At 42.3% G+C, this 11,289-nt stretch overlaps 1 protein-coding gene across 5 annotated transcripts in view; it reads right to left on the reverse strand.

The window, feature by feature from the left end:
* The window catches only part of YTHDC2 (YTH domain containing 2), a 47,826-nt gene extending 37,397 nt beyond the window's left edge, over window positions 1-10,429 (reverse strand). For 4 of the 5 annotated variants that reach the window (XM_038769753.1, XM_038769752.1, XM_038769754.1 and 1 more), the window contains exons 1-6: window positions 9,737-10,429; window positions 7,956-8,046; window positions 4,950-5,146; window positions 3,989-4,188; window positions 2,789-2,955; window positions 1,862-1,964 (exon numbers count right to left, since the gene is read on the reverse strand). In XM_038769753.1, the coding sequence (XP_038625681.1) occupies window positions 1,862-1,964; window positions 2,789-2,955; window positions 3,989-4,188; window positions 4,950-5,146; window positions 7,956-8,046; window positions 9,737-10,394 (1,416 nt within the window). In that variant the 5' untranslated portion in view covers window positions 10,395-10,429. Of the gene's footprint in view, window positions 1-1,861; window positions 1,965-2,788; window positions 2,956-3,988; window positions 4,189-4,949; window positions 5,147-7,955; window positions 8,047-9,219; window positions 9,271-9,736 lie in introns of those variants that run through there. The other variant, XM_038769755.1, reaches the window with a different exon arrangement.
* Window positions 10,430-11,289: the final 860 nt, after the last annotated feature.

Consider the following 11,289-nt stretch of genomic DNA (forward strand, 5'->3'; position numbering starts at 1 on the left):
TTACCAAACCTGAGTCCGGCTTTAGATGATCCCCAACATTTTTTCCTCTAAAATCTACCTTTGAATCTCTGCACGCCCAGTTCTTCCTAACGTGTTCACTACATATTTTGGCTAGAAAACTCTTAGAAAATTAGGGAATGTTCTTCTGACAATGTACCTCTCCCTGGTGAGAGAACGTGATCTTAATGTTGGAAGAAAGTTTTGTGGGTATATATGCAGCATTAGTAAGGATATGTTAAGACTGTGAGATCATTGTGGGCAGGGATTGTCACTCTTTACATTGTACTGCATTGTACTTTCCTAAGTCCTTAGTACAGTGCTCTGCACACAGTAAGCACTTAATAAATACGACAATGAATATTGCATGAGTCTTCCTAAACATGAAACCTCCATGCTACAAGAGAATTGAGTCAACTTACCTGGCATGATTAGGTTATCTATCCTTATCAACTCCCATACCCACTGCCTGGGCCAGCTGTTCCAGATGCTTAACTCCCCCTTCAAGCCTCCTACCCCCAATCCCCCTACCATTTCTGGCCCCTAAAGACCTGGATACATGATCTATTGAGAAAACTGAAGCCATGAGGCATGATCTCCCTAAAATCTCCCCTGCTCCTCTCCAGCCTCTCCCTCCTCCTGCCTTCTCTTTGATTCTTCCAAATATTCCCAGCAGTTTCACGAGAAGACCTCTTGCCTCCCCTCAAAATCTACCCCCTCCACCTGTGTCTTCAACTCCATCCCTTCTTACTTACCAAAACATTTGCCCTCTCCCTTCTTCCCTCCCTGACTGCCATCTTCAACCATTAAATGACTTCTTCCTCACTGCTTTCAAACATGCCCATTTCTCCCCTAGCCTTAAATAAAAAAAACCTCCCTGGCACCCTTCAACCATTCCTCGTCAAACTCCTTGACCAAGATATCTATACCCACTGCCTCCAATTCCTCTCCTCCAATTCTCTCTTCATCCCCTCCAATCTGGTTTCCACCCCTTTCACTCTAAGGAAACTGCCCTCTCTAAGGTCACCAGTGACTTTTTCTTGCCCAATCCAGTGGTCACTGCTCCATCCTGATCCTCCTCAACCTCTCAGCTGCCTCTGGCATTGTACAACACACTCTTCTTCTGGAAACACTATCCAACCTTGGCTTCGCTGACACTATCCTCTCCTGGTTCTCCTCCTATCTCGTTGGAGGCTCATTCTCAGTCTCTTTTGCCCACTATGGGAGTCCCTCAAGGCTCAGTTCAGGGTTCCCTTTGTCTACATCCACTCCCTTGAAGAACTCATTCACTCCCATGGCTTCAGGGGACAGAGAAGCAGTGTGGTCTAGTGGAAAGAACACAGGCCTGGGAGTCAGAGGTCCCGGGTTCTACTCCCAGCTCTGTGACTTGTCTTTTGTGTCACCTTGGGCAAGTCCCTTCACTTCTCTGGGCCTCAGCTTTCTCATCTGTAAAATGGGGATTCAATACTGTTCTCAATCTGATTTGGACTGTAAGCCCCATGAGGGGCAGGGACTGTCCCAAATTGATTATTGATGTAGCTACCCCAGCGCTTAGTGCAGTGCCTGAGCACATAGCAAGTCCTAAACAAGTACCATTTAAAAAAATTAATTTTAGTCAATTAGCCACTCCAAGTTTCCACAACACCAGACATGGATGCGTGCCTGCTCTTCCACCTAATAAATTAATATTTTAAAACTATAAGCCTAGAAAGTAAGCAAATTCATTTTTAAAATGAAATTAGAAGATACGATAGCCAGCTCAAAGGAGGAGGCAAATGACTGCCATTTGTAATCTCTTCCCTATAAGGTGTTACAAAATTGAGGATCTTGTACTATTAATTCACAATATGGAAAATATTCTTACCACAATAATATGAGTCACAGTCGATAACGTGGTATCTCCTGACATCAATGTGCGAAGTAATACCCCATTAGTACAAAATGTTAGAAGTGTCTTCGGAGAAACCCTACAAAACAGATCAAAAATGGCATGCAACATTACAATTCCATAAGAAATATAAACATAATTAAACTCTGACCTAACTAAATATGATTTACTATCACCTGGCATAAACCAAATTTTCTCTGCTTAAATAAATTAGCAGAGATATGTAGTGAATTTTAAATGACTGCCAGCATCAGAAAACTTGTCATGGCTAATAACTTCTTTCTTTAAATACTCTTCTTCAAAGCAATTAAACGTGCAAAAGTCATTTTTCAAGTATCCATTACTTGGCTAGGAAGACACCACTTTCCCTCCTCATCTGATCCTCACCTTTGAGGGCTTTGAAAACCTAAAAAATTTCAACCACTCCCCTAAATCAACAGATTGTGGGAAGGAGATGATCATCTAAAAATTTAACCTGTCAAAATACTTCCTCCTAAATGTGTCTTAATATCACTAGCATAGCTCTCCACTCTCACTTCTGAATTTCTTAAAACTGGAAGTGTCAGCTTTTCTCGTCTCCCTTATCTTCTGATTCCTAAAACTTAAAAGCCCTCTAGACTGTAAGCTCGTTTTGGGTGGGGAACATAGCTGCCAACTCTGTTGTACTGCACTTTCCCAATCACTTAATACAGTTCTCTGCTTAAGCACTCAATAAATACCACTGATTGATCATTTGACTAATTAAGGCTTTACTGAGCTATATCCTAATGTGGCTTGCTCAAAGCTCAAAGGCTTCAATAATGTGAAGTGGCAGCCCATTCAAATATGCATCATATTTCCCCCCCAAGACTTTACAACATCTGCAGAGGTGGTTCAAACTGCATTTAGGAAAATCTCTTTTACCTGCTTTCTAATCGGATCTGATAGCCAACTGTCTGACCAATCTTTTCTCGTCTCTCTGCAGCAACTCTTTCAGCAACAGCAATAGCTGTCAAACGTCTTGGCTGGGTACAGAATATCCGACAGGGTACTTTCTGTGTGTAACAATCATCTAAAAGAAACTGGGGAATCTGAAAGAAAGATCAATTATAAAAACCTGCAACTTCCTTAAACACCAAGACATTGTAAGCTAGTAGAGTTGGCCACTTAAATGTTCATTTGAAAATAAAACAAAATTATTCTCACTTTCACATATCAGTTTATTTTACAGTGTTTCTCAAAGAACCTTTATCAATTCTCCTTAAGCCCTCCTCTCCTTTTCTCCCTCTCCCTTCTGCCCTGCTCTTACTTGATCCTTCATTCATCCTCCCTCCCATCCCCACAGCACACGTGTATACATCTGTACATATACATGGGTATACATCTGTAATTTATTTATATATATTAATGTCTGTCTCCCCCTCTAGGCTGTGAGCTCGTTGTGGGCAGGAATGTGTCTGTTGTTATACTGTACTATCCCAAGCGCTTAGTACAGTGCTTTGTGCACAGTAAGTGCCCAATACGAATGAATGAATTAATCTTCCAAGCGCTTTGCACAGTGCTCTGTACACAATGCTCAATAAATACTATTTCTTGACTGATTGATCAATTAGTATTAGTAAATGTAATGGCATTTACTGAGTGCCTGCAGGGTGTAATGCATTGTACTGTTTGGGAAAATACAACAGAAGCAAAAGGCATGCTCCAGGTTCTCATGGAGCTTACACGCTAATGGAAGAGAAAACCATACATTTACAAAGAGTGGAATCAGAATTAAGAGTTAAATGCACAATTGAATACACATATGCACACAAGTGCTGGGGATAGATATAAATAAATATGTAAGAGCTAGAGGGGGATGGTGGGTTGATGTGACTTAGGTTGCTGGGAATTATTTGGAGAAGGCCTGTTGGTGGGGTCGGGCGGGGGGGGCGGCGGGGTTGGAGGGCTTGGAACACAAGGAGACCTTTGGACTGGCAAATTTGGTGTCAGATTTGGTGGTCCCTACCCAACAACTCTTCAAACAACAATTATCTCGGAACAACAAGTACTCTCTCTGCAAACTCTCAGGTAGTTGTGAAATGTAAGCTAGCCTGAAATGGATATGTTACAAAATATACCAACCTGTGTAGTCTTCCCTGAGCCGGTTTCTCCCACAATCAAAGTCACTCTATTGTCTCTAATCATCTGGACAATTTCTTGCTGCTTCTCAAACACTGGTAGAGAATACCTAAAAGAATCAAATTCTGATTCTTCTCTCTTTCCCGGAACCTGAGGAATGCCAGTGTTGAGTCGTCCACTTGTCTTACTCATTTCTCGGTTTTCTTTAAAAATAAAGGAAAAGCATATGTTAATAATCAACACTGTCCCAGAAGATTTCCAAAAGATCTATAAATCTTCTTTAAAATTAAAATTTTTACATGTACAATATTGAATTTATATTTTTCTGACCAGAATAGACCTCAAAAGGCATTTCCTTCTTACCATTAACCATTTAAGTGGTTTACCACTGCTTTCTTCCACGCAGTAAACTAGTCTCTGCCCTCCACTCTCTCCTATGCCACTGCTGTCCAGCACAGGTGAGGCTTGACTTGTAGCAGATTGCCTTCCATTCGCTTAGCCACTGACCAAGCTAGAAATGGAAATGCTTCTGCTTTGCTCTCCCACTCATAGATAAGACTGATAGAGTACTGGAAACTCTCCAGATGGGATCCTGATGGGAGGCTCTCCATTCTACTTAAAGGAAATCAATCACACAATATCAACATACTCCAAGTATACTATGATTAGATCAGGATTAGATTCCTCTAGACTGAAAGATCATTGTGGGTAGGAAACAGGTCTACCAATTCTATTACCTTGTACTTTCCCCCAAGTGCTTTGCAGAGTGCTCTGCACACATTTAAGTAATAAATACCACTGATGATGATGACAGTTATAATTAGCTAGTTCTACCACAATCTCTGGTCACTTTTGAAAAGTTTATTTGGAAAGCTTTAAATCTTCAAGCCTAGAACACAATAAGAAAGGTCATGGTCGTGTTATGCAATAAAATGGACAAGAAAATCTACGTGAAGATACGTACCAGTTTCAATTGTGAAAATATTTCCCCGTTCTGATTTTGGTAAAAGATCCGAACGTTCTTTATTGGTGACAGGAAATCTCTGAATTAGGCTCTTAATGGTAAGTATTGAGCTGGAGGTCAAATTACAGGTCATCAATTTAGGCGCCAACTCTGATCCATCTTTCTTCTTCACAGTTACAAATCTACTTGCTCCTTTTCTGAATAATAACATTAGTAAAAACAGAATCAATTCATTTACATATGCCTAATTTAGGTATGTCATTTTAAAAAAACATAATGCTTCCAGTCACTAGGAAAATGGGTTAACAGGTAACAATTTCACAGAAAACCCAATTTAAAAGTTTAAAAGACACTTACCCAAATTGATTAATTTACCTTTAGCAAACCATGAATGATGAAACATTGCTAGTTAATGCACACTGGGAAGCATACAAAAGAAGAAAAGCCAATCCGACTGGGCCTTAAAATTACAGTAGGGAGGTTTTGGGTCCAGCCTGCACACTAGGCTGGTAATGTTTCATTCCCCTGAAATCTGGCTCAAAAAGGCTAGTCCAATGGTTGGCCCAAGCAAGTGAAAGTCAGAATGGCTGAGAATCCCAGGACCATTAAAGCCATTTGTAAACTGAGGCTAATTTCTACTCAATTTACTCAGATTCAGAAGTTAGAAATTTACATCTCTAATGTTTTTTTTCCCTAATCCCCTCCAAATTTTTACTAGCTCACAAAACTTTCACTAGCTATTCCCCACTTCCCAATATGATTGATGGCAGAGAGCACCAGTAGTCTGAAAGACTACAATAATAAGACAGTGGGTCAGGCCACCAACAAAACAGCATTACTTTTGGTTCTGAATCTTTTAAGAGAGGAGAGCTCCCTACATGGGCCAACCCAGCCCATGGAGACAGATGAAGATGGTACAATGTCAAATTAATTCAGGCTTGGGAAGGGTTTATTCTCTTCCCATAGCCCCCCACCTTTTACTGTTTCAGTCTGGGTGAGGCCATGACACAGCGAGAGCACTACGGCACTACATGACTGCTCCAATGGACTGCTGGAACTACAAGCCCCAGCAACTCACTGGGAATGTCCACACATGCTTGACTTTACCTGGAAATGAAGCTCAAAAGAAATTGTATTTTGGCCTAACCCAGTTGCCCCAAGAGGTCGCTAGGGCAAGACAGGTCCAGCTTTGACGCATATTAACTGGATCACTTCTTCAATTCTCTCCTTTATTTAACTGTGGAGAGATCTGGCCAAGACATCTGCAAATACATTGCCTGAAATAATAAACAAAGGACTCGCTTTCCTGAGGGCCTATTTCTATCCATTTTCTCTCAAGTTTATTCAAAACCTCAATAGGACTTGCTATTTAAAGCATTCAAATCTAAATCAGACACCACCACCACCTTTTGTTTAACTATCAAAGCTATCTAGCCTCAAGAAAGCCCATTGGTCCTAAACCTCCAAAGTTAGGTCTGGTCAGTACAAAGCCAAACCCAAGAGGGTACTGTAACTGTCTGCACTTTCTTGAATCTGTGCAGGATTTATTAGTGCTTAAAATACTAATCTACAGTAACCACAGGAAAAACTGTAGATTAGTATTTTAAGCACTAATAAATAAGGGGTGATGTTCCTCTTCAGCCTCCATGAAGCTGGCATCCCTGATGGTTAACAAAATCATGTAACACCATCATCTATAAGCCTCAGAACCTCCCATTTATGTTTTCCTGAATTATATATTTAAATCTTTAATTCTCAACTGTAAGTCCAAACTTTCCTAAAATGTTTTCTTTTAAAAGGTTTTCAGTAACTGATGTAATGATATTCTAAAAAAGGATCTGTGTTCTCCATATACTTTTCTTTTCTAATGAGATGGAAATAATTACTATAAATGACCAATCTAATTCTTCCCACTAATCAACACATTTGTAAGTACACACAAATGTATCATGCATGGCAGGTGCTTAACAAATGCTACTTCGTGAGGAAATTGATGCTACAAATAAATTGGAAAGTAAAATAAAATACACGACATGAAACTCTCAAATACGAAAGCTGGTGCACAAGAGTAGACTGTTCAAAATGGGAAAGTCATTAACTTCAACCTTTCAAATAATAATTCTAAGGTATTTAAAACCCCACGTTTGATTTTATTGGCACTGCTTGGTCACCGCTTCAAACACTTTCAAACATTTCAAAAGTCTAGATGTATACCGTGCCTAGAATTTTCCAAATGAGAGGTTCAGCATTAGGCAGCAGCAGAGCCGCCAAACCGGAAACGGTCATATTACCCACCTCTCCTGCAAACAAATTTCTTTGTGAAGGCCTGAAATTTCATAATATAGCAATCTGACAGTCAGTACCTGACAGTGTCATAGTTTAGCATCTCTCCTTGGTATAACTTTGCAAACAATAGTCTTTGAAGCTATTCTGCAGACCTTGATTTTTTAAAAAGGCATAAGCAGATTTCCTGACAAAAAGCAATGACAAATCCCATGCTTAACTAGCTTAACTGAAATAATAATCAAAGGACTCGCTTTCCTGAGGACCTATTTCAAGCCATTTTCTCTCAAGTTTATTCAAAACCTCAATAGGACTTGCTATTTAAAGCATTCAAATCTAGATCAAAGACACCACTGCACTGAGAAATATCCTATATGGGTGATAATAACCCTGTGTGATACTAACCCTGCGTCTTTTTACCCTTTAAGAACAAGTTAGTTTTAAATTAAAAAAACAAAGGAACAATAATAACATGAACAATAATTTTCATAATGATATTATTTTAAAACCAAGGAAGAAACAATACTATCCTCAAGCTGTCAACACTCTATATTTGCAAGGATATGTCCTTAGATGAGATTGCTTCCATAATGACCAGAAAGGGGCATGTGTATGTAAGGTACAAGTTTCAGTGAAAACCCACTTAAATACACCAAAGCAATGAAGAACACTCTTTTTAACATTTTTAATGGAAGGACGAGAGAGCCAGAGACATTAGCTTACCCTTTACTTTTAGAGATAAATCCAAAAGATCGACTCAGCTGATGAACAAATGTTCTTTGGGAACTAGTAAAAGAAGATGGAAATTCCATTTCTAGAGAAAAAGAAAAACACAACAGCAGTCAATATTATAAAAATAAAAAGATGTACTCCATTCCACATGTAATGGCTACTCCACCTGATAGCCATAACACCCATTAGTAGGGAACAAAAATAGGATGCTAGTAATGAACAGTTAATAGGTTGGTGATCTAGAGAGTTGCTATGGTTCTATTTCTATTCCCTAGTAATCTCTGTAGCACTCTCTACCCTCTTCCCTTAGCCTATGCCAACAGCCAGGAAACAGTAGACTGCCTATTCCTAGGCATAAATAATAGTAAGTGCTTAGCATAATTATTCTGTGCCAAGCACTGTACTAAACACTCAGATAGATATAAAATAATCAGATTGGACAGGATCCCTGCCCCACATGGGGCTCATAGTTGATGGGAGAGGGAGAACAGGTATTTAACCCCCAATTGTAAAATGAGGAAACTGAAGCCAAGAGAAGTCAAGTGATTTATTTACTCAAAGTCCCAATTTCAACCTGAGCTGAGTTTGGCAGGGCAGGGAACTGTTCACATTTCACTTACCTTTTATTATTTGCTTTTAGGTATTCTACTTTCTATTTAAGAGTGGGAACTTGACTTAAATTTCGCTCACTGAACATAATCATGAAATCTTTATTAATGTCATAAAGAAGGCTTTTATGAACTAAGGTCACCCTTCTTACTGCTTCATCTCTGAACTTGAGACCTCATCTCCTAAGCACTTGAGTTCTCACCCTCTCCATGGCAGCATTTCCGTACATTTCTATCCACTCCATCGCTTTCCCCGATCTGTAATGTATTTTATTTAATGTCTGCCTCCCTCTCTAGATTGTAAGCTCCTTGGGTACTTATTCTACCGTACCCTTCTAAGGGCTTAGTATGGTGCTCGCCACCAGGTAAATGTTCAACGAATTACCCAGATCATTTTTACTGGCAGTCCCTTTCTCTCTCGACCCTCTCCAGTCCCAACTCGTTCCCTGAAGGTGATGGGTAAGGAGATGAGGACGAGGGGAGAGAAGCCGGAGCAGACCCTTTCCGAGCCCCCTTAATTTATTCGCAGGATATATGGCTAATGGCTACGATCGTTTTCTTCTTCGGGAAAACCGTTCCTTTTAAATTGCCATTCCAGAGGATGGAAAGATTCCTAAGGACTTTAAATGAGATGAAAAGGTTATTACCGGAGTCCTATCATTCCAAACAGCAACTTGGGGCATATGTTAAATAGGGTAGACTTGCAAGATCCGGATCCAGCTATGGGAAGAAAACAAATTGTATTTTCAACCTTTGATGAGATTCGCTCTATTTTCTTTAAAAGGAACAGCATCAAAGTTGGAGAAGCGACGTGGCTGAGCATGGGGGCTGGGAGTCAGGGGACATGGGTTCTAATCCCGGCTCCGCCGTTTGTCTGCTGTGTGATCTTGGGCAAGCCGCTTAACTTTTCTGTGCCCGTTACCTCACCTGTAAAATGGGGATTAAGACTGTGCACCCCACGTGGGACAAACTGTATCTACCCCAGTGCTTAGAATAGCGCTCGGCACATGGTAAGCGCTGAACAAACGCCATAATAATAAATGTTAAAGTTATCGCAATTTACAACGGAGGTGGAACAAAACACACCTGCTATCCTCCCCCAGGCGCTCAGTACAGTGTTCTGCACCCGATCAATACGACCGATCAATGGGCTCCCGGCCTCACCTTTCTGGTGTCCCTGGAGGAAGCGTTCCAGGGCCATGCTGATGGCGAGCTTCACCTCCTCGTCGATGTGAATGTCTTTCAGCCCCTGGTCTTGGCTGCCATTGCTGCAGTTGTCGTGGTCTTCGAGGTCGCTGTGGACGGGGTAGCTGCCATTGGTGCCGTTGCTGAGGTGGCCGTTGTAGTCGTTGTGGTTACTGCTGTGCCCGCCGGGGCTGCCGGGGCAGGTGTAACAGCTGGGGATGCTGTGGTAGCTGAAGTCGGTGAGGGTACTCTGGTAGCTGAAGTCGGTGAGGGTACTCTGGTAGCTGAAGTCGGTGAGGGTACTCTGGTAGCTGAAGTCGGTGAGGGTACTCTGGTAGCTCGAGCCGCCCAGGCTGCCGTTGCAGCTGGAACCGCCGTCGCAGCTGGAGTCGCAGGAGCTGCTGTCGCAGCTGGAACCGCAGGAGCTGTCGTCGCAGCTGGAACCGCAGGAGCTGTCGTCGTAGCTGGAACCGCAGGAGCTGTCGTCGTTGCTGGAATCGCAGGAGCTGCCGTCGCTGCTGGACTCGTTGGCGGGCTCGCCGGGCCCGCTGCGGTCGGGATCTCCGCCATAACCGTCGTCGTCTCCACGGCCGGATTGGCCGTTGGCGTCGGAGAGGGAATGGTTCGGGAGAGACATATGGACGGCTATGAGGAGAAGAGCAGAAAACGGGGGGCAAGGGTCGGCGCTGAGTCTGCCCCTCGCCGTCGGAGGGTGGGGGAGGGGGGGCCGGAGACGTTCAGGAGAAGCAGTTGACTAATGGCCGTTGCCGCCAACTCCCAAACACCTTGCGCGCGGCGTCACAAACGCACCTATTACGCCTGCGCGAACACTTGGCGCTAACAGCCCTCCGGGGCGCGCCCTCCGGGGAATTGGCGCGCTGGAAAGTGCGAGAAGGGAAGGCAGGCAAGAACACGGGGCATCCCCTTAATAATAATAATGATGATGGCATTTGTTAAGCGCTCACCATGTGCCAAGCACTGGGCACTGCTCTGATAATAATGGTACTTGTTAAGCGGTTAGTATTTGCCAGGCGCTGGGGTGGATTACCAACCCCCCCTCCCACCACAGACAAACACACTTTAAAAAAGTGCTTAGAGCAGTGGTCAGCGCTTAGAACATAGTAAGCGCTTAACAAATACCATAATCATTATTTAAACGGGTTTGGGGGGGGTGCAAAAATGCTATCTTAATATGGTTATTGCTCACAAACTTTTTCGGCAAACAAGTTGCAAAAACGAACAGCAATAATCATAAGGAATCATCAAAAATAAAACCTTTGGGAATCGCTAGTGTTTGTGCTTCATTGGAAATAAAGTTTTTTGATCCTCAAGAACTCAGGATACAGGTCTGTAGTCCAAGAAATTAATGCAGCTCTCTGGGAGCTCTGCTTCCAGGCTGTTTTCTTCTTTCCCCCTGCAACCGTCATCACTGAGAGAACAGTTACGAGCATAACTAGGAGCTGCATTTCTTCCTGGTTTTGGGATTTCCTTGGACTTCGTTGAAAAATTTCAGGTACCCCTCTTCACTGGTC

Source organism: Tachyglossus aculeatus, chromosome X4 (genome assembly GCF_015852505.1).
Source record: "Tachyglossus aculeatus isolate mTacAcu1 chromosome X4, mTacAcu1.pri, whole genome shotgun sequence".
In the NCBI taxonomy this organism is placed as follows: Eukaryota; Metazoa; Chordata; class Mammalia; order Monotremata; family Tachyglossidae; genus Tachyglossus; species Tachyglossus aculeatus.